The 19384-nt window shown below is 39.3% G+C and overlaps 1 protein-coding gene across 1 annotated transcript in view; it reads right to left on the reverse strand.

Moving 5' to 3' along the window:
- FMN2 (formin 2) overlaps positions 1–7392 on the reverse strand; it is a 164301-nt gene extending 156909 nt beyond the window's left edge. The window contains exon 1 of the mRNA XM_074820532.1: positions 5681–7392. Within this exon, the coding sequence (XP_074676633.1) occupies positions 5681–7247 (1567 nt within the window). The 5' untranslated portion in view covers positions 7248–7392. The remainder of the gene's footprint in view (positions 1–5680) is intronic.
- Positions 7393–19384: the final 11992 nt, after the last annotated feature.

The raw sequence follows: 19384 nt of genomic DNA on the forward strand, positions 1-19384 counted from the left end.
TTGTTTACACACACATACACAATCTCATAACCACTTCTCATTGTTGCAAAACTGTTAACAGTGTGTAGTTCTATCACCTATGCATCTATAGATGAAAAAAGTCATGTTCTGCATTTATCTGAGAATAAAGTAGGGTTCTGCATCAGAAAACATAATCTACTTACTATTCACGTGGAGGATTCCTATTCAATGTGAAGGAAACTTATTCTGGACAGCAGCAATACAGAAATAAAATGAGGAATAGTTGCTTTGTACTCAAGGTAACACAGACCATCTCGCTGTCCCTAACCTCCTTTACAGGAACTTCAACATAAGAATGCAGGAAGTTGCTGCTGCTTAAAGGAAATAATAGTGTAACACAGCTCCTGAACCCACTTTGCTGCCTTTTCTAAAGCACTTAATGAAATGCGACTGACTTTCCATTATCATATGAAGAGGCAGGAATGAGGTGACACAATGTAAAGTCCTCACATCCTTCTGTTGCCTTCCTTTCACAGCTTCTCACTGCTTCTGTCCTGTCCCCCTTGTATCAACATAACCTCATCCCCCTCAAAGTTAAATTGTATGCATAAAAGTAAGTTTCAAGAAACTGATGTATTCCACCTAGCTGCTACAGAATGATGTTTTTAAATGTACCTAAAAATAATCAAAGCCACAGTCACATACACACCTACACACATACATTTCATCACCACTATTCCTTATGTAAGTTAAAATTTTGGCAGGAGAAGTTTATAAGAAATACACTAGGCCATATCCTGAGCTTGGTTAAACTACAGCACAAAATACCTTGGCTAATTAGTATTTTTGCATTTTCTATCATCATGATTCATATTAGAACTTGATCCCTCATATGCAGGCAGCCTAAAATATTGCTAGAGATGCTTTTCAGTTCCAAGTTTATTTTTCTTTAGACATCAAAGCATGGAGAAAAAGACGAGGAATAGAGCTTCAAGGAATAGAGCTTTTTCTGCAAAGAGGCCTATGCACAGTTTAAAGAAAAAAAAAAAAAAAAGAAAGAAAAAAACCAGACAAACGACTCCCTCAATCTGCTAAATAATTTGTAAATATTTTTTTTAAATAATAAAGCACAATTAGATCCAATAAATATATTCAAACCTAAATTCCATATAACTATTCCACTGGAATAATCCACTGCTCTTTTCACAGAAATTAAATCACTGAAACACTCAATGTCCTTTAATGATCAGTTCTAGTCAGATCCCATGTGTGACGGATATTATACTGGTACTATGTATCAGACCCAAGCAAAGGTGCTGGACCTCCAGCTATAAACTGCCTCTTTTCCTTTTCCCCTTTGCACCCCAAAAGAGATCAGCAGGCAACCAAGACAACAGACTTCTACCCCAGACATGAGTCAGGCTGCCAGTCAGACCTCAGAATGGGGTTGCTGGTCAGAAGGAGGTTGTCCGAGAGATGCAGCCACTCAAACCCATGACCAAAACCTGCTACTCTCAGTGAAGTTCTGGATAAGGATCAAAGTATTAATCATGAGACCCCATCAAAACAATCCTGTGGCAGCACTGCATTCCACTGACATTACTCGTGTTCCTCTGATTCCCATATTTCAGTGCTGGCATGGTAACATTGAAGCAATTTATCAGTGCTCAGTAGTCTTTCAATAACATATTGCAGTCTATTTTCAAACACATTTTACTGTAGTTGGAGTTCAGTATTGTAGCCCTCCCCCCTCTAGGTTTGGGTTTACTAGGCAAAAAAGAGGAGGATCTTTCCATTCAGATGCTTACTAGCAACACTCAGTGGACTGCGTGATCACATGAAGGGGTGCTGTTCAGGCAGCTCCCTTAGTTACAGGAGGCTGCACTGCCCCTCCATCTGATAAAAGTAACATTTGTATTACTGCTAACAAACATCATCAGTGAAACAGTAAACCATAAGTAGTCTTAAATAACAGTTGCAGAGTAAACGTTCTCATCAGGATGCCAGTAGATACAAATGCATATTGTGTGCATCATCACATGAATCAGAATGAACAAAAAAACAACCTTGAAAAAGTATCTGAAAAGATCTACTTTATGTCTCAGAAACAAACTTTCATCCTGTTTTTTCAAGTTTTCACATACTTATCTATAGTAAGACCTTTGTATATGTTTGCAGACGCTGCACTGGAACTGCAAGTGCAGTTGACCTTAGCACAGCGAGAAGAAGTGGCCTTTGTGAGAAGCAGGCCGGCACTCCATGGAACTCAGAAAGCAGCCGTGAGCATACAAGCATGGGACTGACTCAGGTTTTGGTTTATGGTAATCAGGATTTTTTGTTTCTCTCCTCTTTATAGCTAGAGCACGACAAATATAAATCTCTGAAGAGAAATTTAAAGGTAAATGATCTGTTTGAAAGAGATTCATACAGCATGGGGGTTACAGCCAGCCAACAGAGACTAGAAAGGGCATGGTTTTGTCTGGGTCAAGTTTAATTACCATCTGGGGCAGCTGATGGGACTCTTACATTTAGTTTATGTAACAGACACCCTTAGTAGCTCCTCTGCAATCACTGCTCCTCAAATTAATGAGAAGATAAACTCCTTTTCATTAAATCAATCTATTAGCTTTTCTGTTTCAGTTATGTTAATGTCTGGAAACATCAATTTAATTTTCCCACCAAGATACTCTTACTGTTAGTGCAAATCACTCATTGCCACATACCGAAGTGAGAGTGCCAATGCTATTCATTCAGGTTCAGCTCTTGTCCTCCTGGGACCATCACATAAAAGCCATGGCTCCACTGTGCATCAGGTAATCTAGAACTTGTAATTACTGTCACTGCAATTTCAAATACAGCTGTCCTCATCATAAAAGAAATAGATCCAATGCCTGAATTACAAAATGCCCATAAATTTGTCCACACCACTTTCTTAGCCAATGTATCAGATTTGAAATACCATGCTTTTTTCTTATATAAAGCAAAATTAAAATATGCAAATTCTCTACGATCCCAGTTGTTGGCTTCCATCTACATTTTACATTAAAACAGCCTTAGAAGCGTTCATATAGATCATTGTGAAAACCAAACGGCACACAGCCAAACCACAACATAGTGCAAGAAGTAGGCCAGTCATCTGCACAGAAACTGCTGTCATTAAAATATATGACTGAAGTGTTGTGGAATATTTTACTTGATTCTAGTTAGAAATGCAGAACAACACTGCAGTCACTGCACAGCAAGATGGGATTTAATGCTCTGGGCAAGAAGCTGGGTTTTTTTTAAAGAGAAATGAGCCACTATAAAGAATGTTATTTCTAAAAGCCTGATGGTAATCCCCAAATCGATGCATCTCATGCATGCAATTAAAATACAACATTTTTCAAAAGCAGTATTCAAATTACAAGGAAAATATTTCTGTAACTGTTGCTGTGCAGATTGGTTTAAATAAAGAGAGTTTTCTGCTCTTACAGCAATGACAGCCAGTCTGTGGGAATACTAATGTTAAGTTTAATCTCCCTTTTTTATGTACACTAGTTGTTATTTTTATATTCTTGATAATTTTCATCTTGTAAATATATTTTTAAAAATAAGAACGTTCAAAAAGAGATGAAGTGTTATCATGTCATTTCTAGTTCCCTCATTTCAAGCTTTTCTGCATGAACTGAAAGGTATAATTGTCCTCTGCCTGTAAAGACAGCTGGTATGTACATGCAAATGAGGGTCACCATAATTTCCATAAGAGACAGAACTACTGTTGCATTGGACATTGGTCCCTTCACATAATAGTCTAAAGTGTTGATGGGAAAACACAACAAAAATTATTAATAAGTAAATCACAACCTTGCGAGGAAATGTGAAAAAGTGTTTCCTGGAAAACAGGTCTCTAAAAAGTAATTCCATGTTCTTGAAGTTTGCCACATAACATTTATTTCCATCATAGCGCCACCACAGAAGAAAGTCTAATTACTGATGATGCAATTTAAAGCTTTGCTGAGTTGTTTATAATCTGTCAAATGTCCATAGCAAAAAAAGAGTGTGCTTTTTATATGCTATAAACCTGAAAGTACTGATCACCTCAAATTTTAAAACTTCAGATAGGGATGTCTGAAATTAAATCTAAGAAAACAGGTGGAAGGGATTTAAAACACATGAAAAGATTCAGCTCACTTCATAGGGGGCTGCTTTCCTTCAGAGGAGGCTGGCTTTTTTTGTGTTAAAAATTTGAATTCTAATTTTCAAGACTGAAATTGGGGATTTCTGTTCGAGACTGCTGAAGAATCAAAGTATTCTTCTGATTTGAATCTGGAGAATAATGCTAATGCTTTACGTGATTATTTCAAACTCCTGGAGTTGGCTGCTGTGCAAAAAAGTCACTAATTTTAATTTCTGTTTCCAGACAGGTTTATTCACCAGTATTACTGTGATGTCAAGCAGAGTAGAATGTACACAGTGATTACAAGTTATATAATTTTTAAAAATCTACAGTACAAAAGTCTTTTTATGTAAAACAGTTGTTGATGGTTTGTCTTCTTACGTGTGATTTTTAAATCATGTCATTGTTCCTATCATAAACCATAGTATTTTGTTTAGTTTTCATAAAACCACAAGTATCTCATGTACCTATGTGCTTACTGTGCTCATGCATCTAGAGCAGACTTCCATTCAAAACAAACCTGATTATAGATTCAACTGTTTCAATCTTGTAACAGATGCTCATAGAGCATGTTCTCTATTCTCTTAGTTCTACAGTTTTCTTAAGTGAAAAATAAATGGAATATGTTGCTGAGTTTCCTCTGCATACATACCTCCTATGTGGCAGAGGCCTTCTCTGTGAATACAGTAACTTTATATAGAAAATGTAAGATGGGGAGGAGGAGGGGGGGAGGAGAAAGGGGACTAAAACCTCAAAGTGCAGGAAAATATAACCATCTATTCACACTATTTCATTTGTAAACTCTATATTCCTATACCTTTGTGAGAGGATGCAAGCTGCCTAACAGGCAAAGTAAATGAATGCTTTCCTGAATGAATTACCTTACACAGCCTGAGCAGCAGCCTGTCACAGCTATCCAATTGTATTACCCAGTTTCCCTTCTCTTCTCCATTTTATGCTGCCTTTTCAAGTCATTAACATTTTTTTCTTCCTCTTTCTCCCTTCTGAAGAGGAAATTGGTTCCTTTCTGTAGTGCTGTCCATCTGTGCTTGCATGGGTTTTTCCTTTTCGTACTAAGCAAATCCTCATCACTGCCTCAGTCTAACACCAGGTGCAGCTCTCAAATATTTACAGTACATCAGAACAGTGCCTAGCACAAGAAAACCCCAAACAGGATCACAGTTAGAGAAAGCTTCGCATCATAAAGATCTATTTATGCAGAGAGCTGGTCTGCCTACAACAGTGCAGCTCTTGGCATTTTTCAACAAGAATAATTTAAGGCATCCAGCCTTTTCCTACAGGATTTAGACAAAGGAGAAAAGCAGAAAGAAAATCTTCAAAGAGTTATGCACTTCCTTTACTGGCAGTACTGCCAGGCTGACACTGAATAGGAGAGGCTATGCTCGTTAATGAAATGTGACTGTGTTTGTAAGATCAGGCCTTCGATTTTGAAACTGTCAGCACAAGTAAAGACAATTGTACATGCAAAGGACTGAATTCAAGTATTTTAAATATAGTTTCAAAGACTCTCTGGGAAAAAAAACCTTAATACATGTCACTCACCTGAAAAGACATTGGGAAATGTCTCTGTAGAAGCCTGCACCCCTGAGGACTTTCTTGAATGAGTCAAAGGCACTCTTTCTGTTTGAAATTTCTCTCTAAACCCCTTGTGCTCCAAGTAGCCCGCAGAGCCCACCTTCTGTGTTATCTCGCATTTGTGATTAGACACCTCTTCTGTCCAGTCTGCAGAACGACTAAATAAACCTGCCAAACTAGCAGACCTCTGCTTCTTGATTGAGACTTTTTCTTTTTTGTGGAAGGACTCCTGCCTCCTTGTGAAAAGTGGGCTCTGGGATGGGGAGGGAGAAGGTGAATGGTTGGGAGAACTCAGTTGCCTAGTTGTGGTTTTGATGTAACAAGGATTAATTAGATAGGGCTTAAAGCATCGGGAACCAAGCATCGGACTGCCTGTTGTGCCCTCGGAGGACAAAATGCCATTTTTCATTTCCATGGATAAACCATTATGCAGGTCGTCTTGACTGGCTGACAGAGAGTGTTTCGCTTCCTGAGTCTCAGCAGCATGATCACGGCCTGCATCTGAAATACCGTCCTCTGTTACCGAGCCCTGCAAATCAACAGCCTGCACTTCAGCAATTTTAGTCTCAGCATCTGCTACCGAGGTTGGAAAAGGTTGTGTGGAGCTGTGTGTCTGAGACTCGTTTTCTACCACAGTTCTATTTAAATCATCTTCTAGTTCACTAGCTACAGCATCCACTCCAGCAATGAGCTGTTCCTGTTCCTCAATCAATAGCTTACGTTCTTGTGTTTCAAATAAGCCGTTACCAGGAGAGCCTGTGCTGCTTACTGCTTCTTTCAGTTCACGTTCAGTTGCACAGGAGACGGGAATGTTTTCTGCAATTTCAGATATTGCTGGAAAAGCCCCCTCAGTGTCTGGGCTCCTCTCTTTGTCGGTGGTAGTTACTGAAAGAAACCGTTCAAAATCTAAGGACGTTGCTTGCGAATTAGCCATGTGTCGGCCCATTGTTTTGGTGACAAGGTCCTCAGTTCCAATGTTAATTGCCCCCTGCTGCTGCTGCTGCAGTCTAATAGCTTGCTGGATATCAGAAAGCAAATCCTCTTGTTCTGTGGCTGAATGGAAACTGTATATATCCGTATCAGAGCCAGAGCTGGTCCTTTGTCCATCCTGTGTCTCTGCAGCAGCTGGGACAGTTTCATTTCTGATTTCAAAATGTTCAACATCTGTGTCTGAGAGACCTCCTTCATCTGCAGAGATGCTTATATCTGGAGTTTTGGTAATAATTGAATGAGTACTGTCCAACTCTCCAGCCTGCAAGGCCTGGCTTTCTAAAACATCCTCCCGTGAACTACTATTCCCATCTTTAGCCTTGGACAGATTTTTTCTGATCCTCAGATTTGAAAACACTGAGGCCCTTGAGTCTGACTTACCCTTCTTCTTACTGGATTCACTTCCTTTTGCATGCTTTCCCAGTCCCCTTCTGCTTCCCGATACCTTCTTTGTGCCATCTGTATCCTTGGGCCCAGAGGCATCCTCTCCTCCTTCATGCACATCACCTGTATTTTTCTTTAGCTTCCCATCTTGATTCCCCATGTTTTTTTGCAGTGCAACACCTTCGGCAATCAAGCCATGCTCCCGAATTTCATTCCTCTGGCCTGTCGGCGAGATCCCCTCTAGCGATCCAGGTTTGTTTTCAAGCCGTGGTGATGCAAGTGAAGCAAATGCTTGCTGTGCCTCTCTCCCATCTGCTAGAGCTGCCTTTTTGCATAATGTGCTGCTTGCACTGGGCTCCGCTGGGACATGCTCAGTACAGCACTGAGAGCTGCAGACAGCTCCTTCCAATGGCTGCTGCTCACAGAGCTGCCTGCGCTCCGGGCTTCTGCTCCACTCTTGTTTCTTTAGGAAGGATTCTGTGAAAAGTATTTCCTTTATAAAAGTCACTTCTTTTTCCACGGTTTTTATTGCCTGCATTGCAAGCTTGGCTTGTCACCAAATCATTTATAATTTCAGGACTTCAATGTTCAAGTTCCTGAAGGGTAAAAGAAAAAAAAAAAAAAGTTAAAGCAAGGTACTTTAATTACTCTGCAGTTGTTTAAATGAATAAACTAATAACCTTGGAAAGAGAAATATTATGATTATTTAATAGTTTATAAGGTGCTTAAGCATATGCTACTTTGACACAAAGTACCTCTGGTGATTTACATGTTTACTTTTTAAGGGCCACCAAAACAGCTACATAATTTTAAAAGGAGAGTCACTCTGAAAGTAGATAGAGGAAAGATAATAAACAAAAAGTTCTTTCCACAGTTTTAAAGAGTTGCACTTAAAATTCAATGCATTATGGTAATCACACTATAAAAGACCTCCCACAATTTGTTTTCTGAGAAGGTGGATATACTATTATTCCCAGGAGAATCAACTCATCAATATTAAAATACACCACCATTGTTTTCCCTGATAAAAACATCTGGCATGAAACAAAATAAAACAAACAAGTAAAATAGCAGTATTCAAATGTTACTAAGGAAAAGGATACAGTAAAACATTCCTGTATTTCACCCTATATATTTAATAATTGATTCAGACACTGTCACTTGCTAACTATTTTGTAAGCTTGTGCAACAGTTTCAATCAGTTGCTGCTTCTCCTTCATTTTTGGTTTAGATGGATAAACATCAATACTTCATAAATACATTTCCTGAACTTCCAGACAGGTACTCCTTTCCACTTTTAAAATTTAGATTTAAAAAAACTGGAATAGAAACAAAAAGGCATAAGAATGCCAAACTGCCAAGTTGGATCAGTCCAGCAGTTCAATATCCTGGTTCGACACCAGCCAAGAAGTAATTAGATATATTTCTGCTTATGATTTATCATCTCTTAACTGCCTGGTCTATTACATTCAGTTTCTGTGAAAGACTTTATGTATTCATCACAACTCTGAGCTTCTTTATTAGCAATTTCCCTTTCATCAGAGATTGCATCATTCCAGGGAAATGCATTCTATTGGTTTACCTAACTCTTACTTTTGGTATCATTGTCTTCCTATCAGAGGTTTCACTTGCTTTCCTCTGCCTTAATACATATTAATGAAGATGACGAAGATGAAGAAGAGTATCATTCACACTTTAAAAACTATGCAGGCACACACTGTTTTTTTCAAGGGATGCTAAATATCTTTACAAATCTGGGCTGTGGTTATTGTTAAGTAACTGCTGTTAATTCAGTTTGGAAAGAGTAGCACCGTCAATAATACATACAAGTAAACTGTTTTGAACTATCATAATTTTTTCCTTGTGCTTCTTGGTCATTTACTGCTCTGATGTAAGTCCTGTCCTGAGGGGCCTGTGGCTCAGGCACCAGAAGCCTTCTGTCTACAAGAACTCAAGCGTTTTCAGTGGATCAGATGACTTTGTACACTGTTTTGTTTTGGGTTTTTTTTTTTTTTTTCAAGTTTTCACCTAATGAAGTGATTCGTCTATTTTTTTTTTCTTTTCTTTTTTCATTTTTAGCACTCAGCATTCATAAGTATACTAGCAAGAGCTAGTATAGCAAAACCTGCAAGAGCAGGTTAGGAGATTTTGCTTTTTGACTCCACTCCTCTTTTTGCTTTCTGTTATCCTACTTAATTTCTAATTCGTTGCAGTATTTTACCTTTTACAGCATTATTATGTACTTACAAAAGCTTCTCAAAGCTCAGGCAATTTCAGTGCATCTGAAGATACACAGTAAGAACTACTTTAAGGTGCAGTTAGAGGGAACCATAGTAGTAGAATCTACTCTGATGGGTATTTTCACTGACTAGAACTGACAAGGATCTAACCCTTTGATTACAACTGGAGTACTTGAAGCTTCCAACTCCATTTAATATCTCCTCTCCCACTAAAATCTGCCAGAAATTAACAGAGTGCAGAAGTAATATAAAGATACTGTGGACTGAATGTGTAAGGGAAATATAGAATTAGTGTGACATTCCAAAACATTCCCTTTCCTTCCTTCTCTGTAAACTTGCATTACAAACTCAAAACACTTCCATTACAACTAATGATAATTCATCAGCAGTAATTACACTGCAAATTATGCTGCAAAACCAAGCCATCAACAAAACTGGGGTTATAAGACAGTCAAGTTAAAGACTGATCTTCATTTTTTTGTTAGAAACTAGAAAATTATAATGGTTTAAATCATGTATCTGCACTATTTCCTAGAAGTTTTCACACAGCACATCCTGATGATTAAGTTCTTCAAAAACACACATAAATGTATAGCCACAGATATCACCTGAGTTTATTACTTATATTATATTATTATATATATTATACTTATATTATATATTACACTAAAAATATATTTTTTTTTTCAATCTGTAGCTGTAATTCTAAAAGCAAAAGAACTATAAGAAAAAAAGCCAAACTACTTTCTAGATAGTTCCTCTGAACATGGTATCCTAACCATCATGGATTCTGACTAGGATTTCTGATGTATATGGGAAAAGACCATCACCAAAATGGGCATACTTATGTGAACAGAGGTATGCATGTGAACATCAAAGAATTTGCTCTGGTTATTCCACATAAGGCACAGAAAATACATTTGGTGAAAAAAAGAAAAAAAAAGAAGGAAGAGGAGTGTGGGGACAGAACACAAATTACACTGAAGTGGTAGTAGTAGATAAACTCTCAATCAGCATATGCAGTAAAGTACAAAAGGTTAACATTAGCCAAACATAAAACCAAGTGTTAATACTTTGGGGTTTGTTTATTTTCAGGAGTCTTCTAGCTTCTGAAGAAAAACATATTATTAAAAGTCAGCAAGAAACCAGAGTATTTTGGCATCAGTATAAGATACATTTTAAAAGCTAAGAATGTATTCAATATTCTACACCAAAAGAGAGACTTTCAACAGAAAGTAAATTGAGAAAAGAGTGGGTTTTAGGTGTTCAAGAAGGATATTTCATTTTTAAGAGTAACCACAACTCATTCTTAGCTTGGTATAAATTGTCAACAAGTAAGACTAGTCCGTGAGCCTGCCTACCTCACTTAATATTTTCCAGTGCTCAGTCAAAAATATCAAGGGCTGAGATCACAGGCATAGGCCTGAGATCCTCCTCACCTCTCATGCTCCTCCAAATCCCAGGAGACACGAATGGCAACACAAACAAGAGAGTCAAAACTTACACCTCAAGATGCATTGTCCTTGTGCTCCCAGAGACTTCCACATTAATACTTTCCTGTTAGAAAAACAAGCCCCTGTTATGAGATCGTGATTATTTTCAAGAAGACAGTTGCCATTTACTGCAGCCTCTCTTGAAAGCTGGCCAGATACCTCAGCACTGCCTGTCTGTCTGCCCACCTGCCCTGCTGGGAGGGGAAGGGCTCCCAGCAGCACCAATTGCCCACACCTGGGTGCAGGCTTCAGCCTCCTGGAGCACAGCCACGGCAGAGTACTGCCCCCCAGGTGGGGCTGGGACCATGGTGGGAGCCTTCCCCCTCAAATCCCTCACAAAAAGGCAGGGTGGCCAGTTGACATCCTGGTATTTTGGGCCTGTCACCAACATGGGCTGCCTGAGGGGGAGAGAAATGCCTAGGGGAGGCCACCCTGAGGAGACACAGCTTTCTTAGGGTGGATGAGTTTTCACCATGATTTATTTACTGTGATACGTCATTCTGCTATCAACAGTAGTTGTCAAGCAAGTCCCTACAGAGTGAAGATAGTAATGTCCCATTACTGCCGCTGACGGGCACAGCACTAAGGCAGGCCATGCCTGGCAGGTGACAAGCCTTTGGGGCAGGGTTAGGCTTCATCAGTATGATCCCAGGGAAGGGTTTAAACCACACGAGTGCTGGCAGCACACAAAGTGCCCAAAACAGCACTCTGGTAGTAACTCTGTGGCAGAGAAGCACCATCACCACTGTGAAGTAAAGATGGAGGGGCAAAGCAAATGCATCCCCAGAATGAGCCACACCATGTGCCCTGCATGTATCCCCATACCACCCTGCACGGTGACTGAGGGGCAGGCACTCAGGGCCAGCTCTTCCAAGTGCCCGAAGTGGCTGACAGGGCTATGTACCTGTGTATCTATGGGCTATGTACTCCCCTTCCCTGCTGGGGAGACTCAGTAGCTGGGATGGGGGGAGACTGCTGTGGCCCAGGGAAGTTGCTTTCCCAGTGGTAAGCCACAACATAGCGGCCCCGGGTGGAGGTCTGCTGGAGGAGGCTGAACCTCATTCTCCAAGGCTGCAACCAAGGCCTGGTCTGTCACTGGCTGACCCTCTGCCTCACCTCCACACAGGACTGAGGGTGAGGTGGCAGCAGCGCAAGAGCCACAGCACCATACTACAGGGTCCAGGTGCCATAGCAGTGTGCTGGGAGCTGGGCTCTCCTCCCCCAGTACTGTGGCTCCTCCAGCCTCCCTTCACCCACTCGCTGAAGGGACAGGGCTACTGCTTGGACAGGGAGAGCAGGGACAGACAAGAGAATCCTCACCTCAGCCATATACACCCTGCAGAGATTTATTTCTTAATTAGTGGCTCAGTATGCACATCTTTGGTTTGGAGATAAAGGCACACAGATTAAGAAGACTATTTTGAAGTACTCCTGTGTCACATTACTGCTGAGATATGGGAATGCAGATGGTATGAAGAAAGGTTTGTTTAGGCAGACCAGGATATTCCCAGCCATCTATGTGAAACTAAAGCTTGAATTATCATAAGCAAGCAGAGGGCTTATTTTCGTTCAGTCCAGTGCTGGAGCCAGATCCCTGTTCCTGCTGTCCTGTGACAGTGGGAAGCCTCCCCCAGCTGCCACTCTAAGCATGCTGGAAAAGTTATCTCCCCAGAAGGCATCAACTACCATTAAATACTCCCCTATGCTGCCAAAGCCATGCTCTGAGCAGTTGAAAATCACCCCCACACCCCAAATCTCTTTTAGCTATAGGAATAATTGTCTTTTATGACTTGACAAGCTCTAGCAGACTCACTTCCCCTTTCTGACTAGCAAGGGCCAAATCAGGAGATCAGAAAATATAATGTGAATCAAAAGACCATAGTTACTAGGGATGATGTTGGTCCTGCCCTTGCCTCATGTAGTTTCTAGTGGATATGAGATTCTGCTTTTTCTTTCAATAGTTGTCTGAATAGTATGAAATTATGTCTCATGCATTGTATTTATATTAAATTGAGGTAATCCAACTAATGAGAAACCTGTTTTGCCTATTGAAAGGTTTCTTTTATAAGGAGCTTGAACCTAGCAAACTATGATCCTAGGCAAGTGTTTGGCTTGCCTAGGAGCTTTTACTAGGCATATGAGAAAATAATGACTAAAATTTTCAAATGCTTGCTACATAGTGCTGAACTTTCTCCTGCATAATTTCTAGCTAGTGAACTAACATTTAAAATGAATGTATCTGAAGAAGCAGGGTCTCCAGCAATGCAATGTTTGCCAACTATTATGCTGCAGAACGTCCATGGGTTAGGAGTCAAAATCTTTGTGAAGGGTTTAACCTCATGGATTTGTCATCTAAATGCAGTAATACATTTATGCACTGTGAAACAGAGCTTTTTTGTTTAAACATAAGATCAGCTCGACATAGCAAAAGCCTTAGACATTCCAACAAGCCATTTTATCATTTTCCCCTAACATTTCCATATTCTTACTGCTGCTTTATTGTAAAATAACCTCTCAGAATAAAAGTTATACAGAATCTTTCATAGTTACTTATATAGGAGGGGTTGGCTGAACAGCTGCACACAAAACCCTGCCAGCATTCCAGAGATGTACACATTGCAGGTCAGGGTCAGGTCACAGCAACAGTCTCTGAAAATCCAGGCCTCTGCAAATACTGCAGCCAGGGACTCCTATATTTGGAGCACAAGATGCTATGGTAGTATTGTAATCAAACCCAAGCAATAGGGAAGCATGAAGTTTTATTCCCTATTGCAGACTAAAAAGTGAGGTATCTTGTGGGAGGTATCTTGTTCCCACGTTTCCTTGTTCAAAGTTCATTTCAGACAAATTTTATTTTGAATACAGATAGCCAGCAGTTGTTTGCTAACATATGCTAAACAAATTCAATGCAACACAGTGTAGGCTGCAACATGAAAAAAAAAAATTAGTAAAATATCTGCTGGACAGGCTATCAAAGAAACACAGTTCCTACCATTTAAACAACTGTAAATTACAGTCAAAAATCAGAGTAAGAGTCTAAGTTATAAATTTTATTTTCTAAGAGAGTGAAATTTATGTAATAATGGTGTTTCATCAGACCTCATAATAGCTTTTGAACACAGTAGGAAATACCAACCAAGCTTTTAAGATGAAAAATATTAAACCCCTGCAAAATTCAGACACATACAGAATCAATATTTGGGTAGAGGGGGGGAAAGATAAGCAGAACTGTGTCAGTCGATCAAACAGGATTCGCATACACACTACCCACCACAAGCAAGCATTTCATAGGGAAAATTGATAGCAGATGAGATTTATTGTACTAGACGATAGAGAAAGGAACAAAGAACACAAATCTGTAGGAAACTGGGCCTCTTCATTTTCATTCCTTAGAGAAGAACATATTCTGTTAAATCAAGCAGAAAATTACATATTGTCTTTTTTGGTTTTCTTGGAAAACTCCCAGAGTACTTAATGACAGGCTTGAAAAATGTGGACTTTGATCATATCAGTGGACCTTTCTGCCTGCAGAGAGCCCAAAATGCCATGAAACAATGGCAGATTTTTGAGCCTAGTCCTTTTCTGTAGGAGACAAGGGATTAACTTATGTACTTACTGCTCTAATTTTATCTTTTCTACTGCCACAAGTATCTACTAGTCTGAAGAAAAAGTTGGCAAAGATCAAGTTTTTCCTGAGATTCTTCTCTTAGTTTTTAAAGATCTCAACCAGTGACATGGATTGTTTTTAAAAATGTGTAGAGAAAAAAAAAATTAACATTTTTTACCCTCTTCTTTTAGGCATCAGTTTCTGTTGCAGACATTCACACACACACACACACGTGGATACGCAGAGTTCACGTAAAATAAAAAAAAAGAAAGCTATTGATCTGCTTTCAGTTCTTTTTAAAACAACAAGCATCTTCCTATCAATTGCCATAAATATGTTCCCCCTAGAGAGAGCAACCATGGGGCAAGCTCACTTTGTAAACCACCTGGGAAAGTTTACAAAATGTGATGGTGTTGAAGATAAGGAAATAATTGTGTACAAATCTATTGCATTGCCTCAAATACATTTAATAATTAGAATGCAATTTTATAGTATTTCCATAATCAGATTTGGGATTAAATGAATCCAACCTGACAAGATAAGGCAGAATATCTCTCTCCTAGCCTTTGGTTTACTTCAGTATAGAACATTAGCAAGGTGACTACTTGTACTGATGAACATATGCAAATGCCCCTGTTTAAGAGCTCATAGGATGAAGGCCTTTTCAACTAGAGTGAATAAAGTGTACTGAAACTAAAATTACAAATCAGCATCCAATGCAGAGATAGATAAGCACCGAGAAGCCAGAAAGGAAAGGAGCTCTGACGAAACCAAAGAAAAGCTGAAGTAGTATGCATCACTTATGTATTAGTGTCTCATGGTTTTGCTTCCTCTTACTGTGACCTTTTGCTGTTGTCACATGATAACCAGCAAGAGTCGTCCACACAGGGGTTCATAACTGCTGTCTTCAGATTTCTGTCTTTATCTCCATAGTACAGCTCAAACTGAAATTGCTATAGCAATTATAACAATTCAAGTTCAAGCCTTAGGTAGAGATTGGAGGAAGCTACTGCCACAAATAATCTGGATAGATGCACTATAGATAGATACTGCTAAGAGCTGCTGATGCACAGGAAATAATATTCTCCACTTTAAGGAGTTGTTGGTTGAGTTGTGATCCCTCTTCAGTAAAATCTTTGCCTTTTCTATGCGTGTAGCCTTAGCTGGCCCAGTACTTTTGGTTTTGGGCTTTAAATATTTTCATAATAGGGGAAAGAGAGACCAGGAAAGTGAGAGGAATTTATGAAACCTGATTCAAGGCCTTGAGATCTATTCTTTTTGGGCTTCTTATGTAGAAGAAAGCTAGCTGTAGAACTATTTAGCACACCTAAGTTTAATTTCCGGAACTGAATAATTTCTACAGAATGCTAGTTCCTTCCACTAAGTTCCCATGAGCAGAGCAGCTGTAATGAATACCCCTCAAAGTACCCCTGAACTAGGTGTTGTTACTGGTGCAATTAACTTGATCTGTATTCAAGTATTTTGTCATTTGCCTGGTCTGTTAACTCCACAGTGTAGTAAAGCAGCTGGCTTGGGGGACAGCAGTAATTAATCAGCCACAGCATCACAGGATGTTGACTGGGCTACAAATCCACCTGAATTCAGTACTTGCTAATGTCCAAGCAGTCCCGGCTGCCTGACTAGGCTGAACTAGCTCAGGTAGGACTTATCTATGCTAAGACAGGTGCGACTATGTAAAGTGGGCTCAATCCATAATTTATGTCCTTGGCTAGGCCTTAGTATGAGGGACCCAAAGCCTAATTAGCACAGGGAGTTCCTACTGGTTTTGTAGTTAAAATGGCTTTCCTTTTGTCAGCTGAATAGTTATCATAATAAGCTGAGTTGTGCTGATTGTCTTTATAAAGCAAATACATTGTGGATGAACATCTGGCAATCTGTTTGACTAGACTATGACAAAAGAATCATGGTGCAGCTGATTAATCCAGATGCCCAGATAAAGGTCAGGAAATTCAATTAGGATGATGATATTTTTGTATTGAAAGGGTTATGCCATGCATAGAGGCTACCACTGAACTACACCTTTTGTAGAGCTAAATACATAGAGCAACTAGTGTGATCCAGATAGGGAATGAAAAGTCCTTCCTGTGAGCAATGGCAAGTTCAAATTTTACCAGACCCCTGTTTCTGCTCGCTATATCCATTCCCAGTCTTTCATATTCTTATGCCTTTCTTCCTCAACTTGAACATCATCATCTGACCAAGTATTTAATATCAACTGTCCTACTGAATTTCTTGTCCTGAGCAACTCTCCTTTGACTTAATCTCCACCACTGTATCCAAGAACTTTTTGTGTGATGTCTCATCTTATTTCATGAGTTCTCAATGGTCATCCACAGACCAAGAATATTCCCAATATGGTGAGTAACCTACTTCTAGCTACAAAAGAGCATCCTTTCTTCTGTACTTGTTCATCTTCATTCATTTCTTTGTCTGAAATTGTTGATCACTTCAAAGACCTACATTAGTTTTCCAGTTTCTAATGCACCTTCCCTTGCAGTGCCATTTCTTCCCTCTGCTAGCCATCCCCATTCCCTCCCATATGTGTTAACTGTTCTGACCTTAAATGATGTATGATCACATCACTCTCTTCTTATCTTTTAATCCAAAATCTTCTTCACTGTACCTAGATTCACATCTGTGGCTACTATGGAAGGAGTTACTTCCATCTCTTGATAGATAGCCAGTAATCAGTGGAAGCATGTAGTACTAAATATCACTTTCTTTCACCCATTACTGTGGTTAAGGACTATAATGAAACTATCTCACAGGTTTACAGCTCAGATATTACCATTACTTTTAGTTTTCCCTCCCATATCCTGACTCTCAGTTAACACTATTGAATGTTAATGCCCATGTCTTTCAAATATTGTCAAGACATGGCTGACCATATAAAGGACATTCTGTATTCATCATCTGTTCTATCTGTAGTTCTTATACAATTTCTTGTAGCTTTATGCAGCAGACTGATTTCACCATTGTGGAAACCATGAGTTGGGTTCCAGTCATCTTCTGCGTCACAATTCAAACAGAGCTGGTCAGAAACAGAAAGAAAAGAATTGAATATTTTCCTCCCTGTCTTTTTATAGACAGTTTCCACTGAGAAAACATGTAGAAAAGAGATTAAGAACAGTTAGATTTAACTACTGCAAGCTTCAATTCTGAGAAAGAATGTCAAACAGTGTGGAGAGTTATAATTCAGACAATGCTCGCATCATGTCTCAAGGTCTTAATTTCTCCTAAAACATTTTACTTTAAAATTTCACAGCTTAGAGCACTTTGGGAAATCAGTTATGGAACCTGAAGTAATATCAAACCATTGATTTATGCATCAGTTGGTGAGAAAACTTTCAAGGAAATGTTTTACTATGCTCTGTCCCTAACCTTGCCAATGTCATCATACTAAGGGCTTACATAAAATTATTTAGAAAATAGAGCCCTTTCTAACATCCAAGCTGGTCAGCCTCACTCATCAAATGACATGAGAGATATCGTTCCTGTTTCACTTTTGTTTAGGGAAGACATTAAACAAGATTGAAATGCTCAGCAGCAGGCCTAAATTTAGCTTAAAGAAGCTTTGTGTGAACTGTCAATATAGGAGCTCATCTTTTTGTATGTGTGTACCATAAGGATGAATTATGCCCTAAGAGGGGTTATCTTTCTATTTTTTAAGTAATGTACTCAGCACTGAGGAAAAAAACACCACCTGGGGGAAAAAGATTAAATCTTCAATTAAGAAAATTCTGATGGTCTTTTCCAAGCCATCTTAATCTTACCCGGAGCGTTATTACAGGAAGTGTTTGCTTTACTAAAGTAACATTAGGCTACCTTAGTGTAGTCTAAACAAAGAGGAAAAAAAGTCATGAGAAGACTCATGACTTTTAAATAGGGTATTCACATTGTCATCTGGCACTATATTTACTTGCCTCTGTGACAGAAATCTTCCCAATATCCACAGATACTGAAATATTTCAGGATATACAAAAAACTGTTTTAGACTGATGGTACATCTGCTTCAACATCCTGGCTCTAGCAGTGGTCAGTACAGACAATGCTGCAGGAAACACCTTAGAAGTGTTAGTCTATCATTCAGGTTAATATATGTCCTTAGACAAGTGAGTTTGTTTGTTTTGGTTAAGTCTTACAACACCAAACAATCTTGTGTTGTAATTCAGGGTGTTCACACTATCATCTTAGCTGCATTTTGCATTCACAGACATGTCAGTCAAAGCTGAGACCAGTTGTACCAAACACTAAGCAAAATGCTAGAAGCATACTGTTCCTACCCCAGAAAGCTTACACTCTAAGTAGACTCACATGGATAACCTCATTAACTCAATTACATTTGTTCATTTCCCCGCCTTTCACTGCTTTTGTTTTTGCACCACAGTGCAGTGAAGAGGCATTTGACATATTTGACAAATATCAGTAGCCTTCCAGAAATTATGAACTTGAGAAAGATTCTTGATGTGGAAAGGATAGACATCCTGGCTTAGTAAAATTAAGTGGCCATTTCATGTGTACAGCACCACACAAATATATGTAAAAGTGGGAAAGCAAAGAGTACTAAATCTATTGCCCTTTGCTTTGAAAGTGTGGACAAGCTACAGAAAGGCTTAAGAGAGTGCAGAGCATATGTGTCACTGACATGGGATGAATACGACATGAAAAGCTCAATTACAAAGTAGTGTTATAAGGAAGTGAAGCAAGGTAAAGGAAGAATTTGAGAAGAAAAACTGAAGACAGATGGAAGATCAATCTTTTCTGCAATACATCATAAGGGAGCATTGCCTTGAAATCTCTGGTTCCTGGGTGGCTCAGCTGTGGGCCTAGACCTTAGCCTCATGTTTTCATTTCATCCAAATATGTGAATTCTCAAGCACTGAAAGAGCAAAGAGGACCTTTGCTGCCTCACAGGTACTAAAGTGCTGGACTTTTC

Source organism: Strix aluco, chromosome 3 (assembly GCF_031877795.1).
Source record: "Strix aluco isolate bStrAlu1 chromosome 3, bStrAlu1.hap1, whole genome shotgun sequence".
In the NCBI taxonomy this organism is placed as follows: Eukaryota; Metazoa; Chordata; class Aves; order Strigiformes; family Strigidae; genus Strix; species Strix aluco.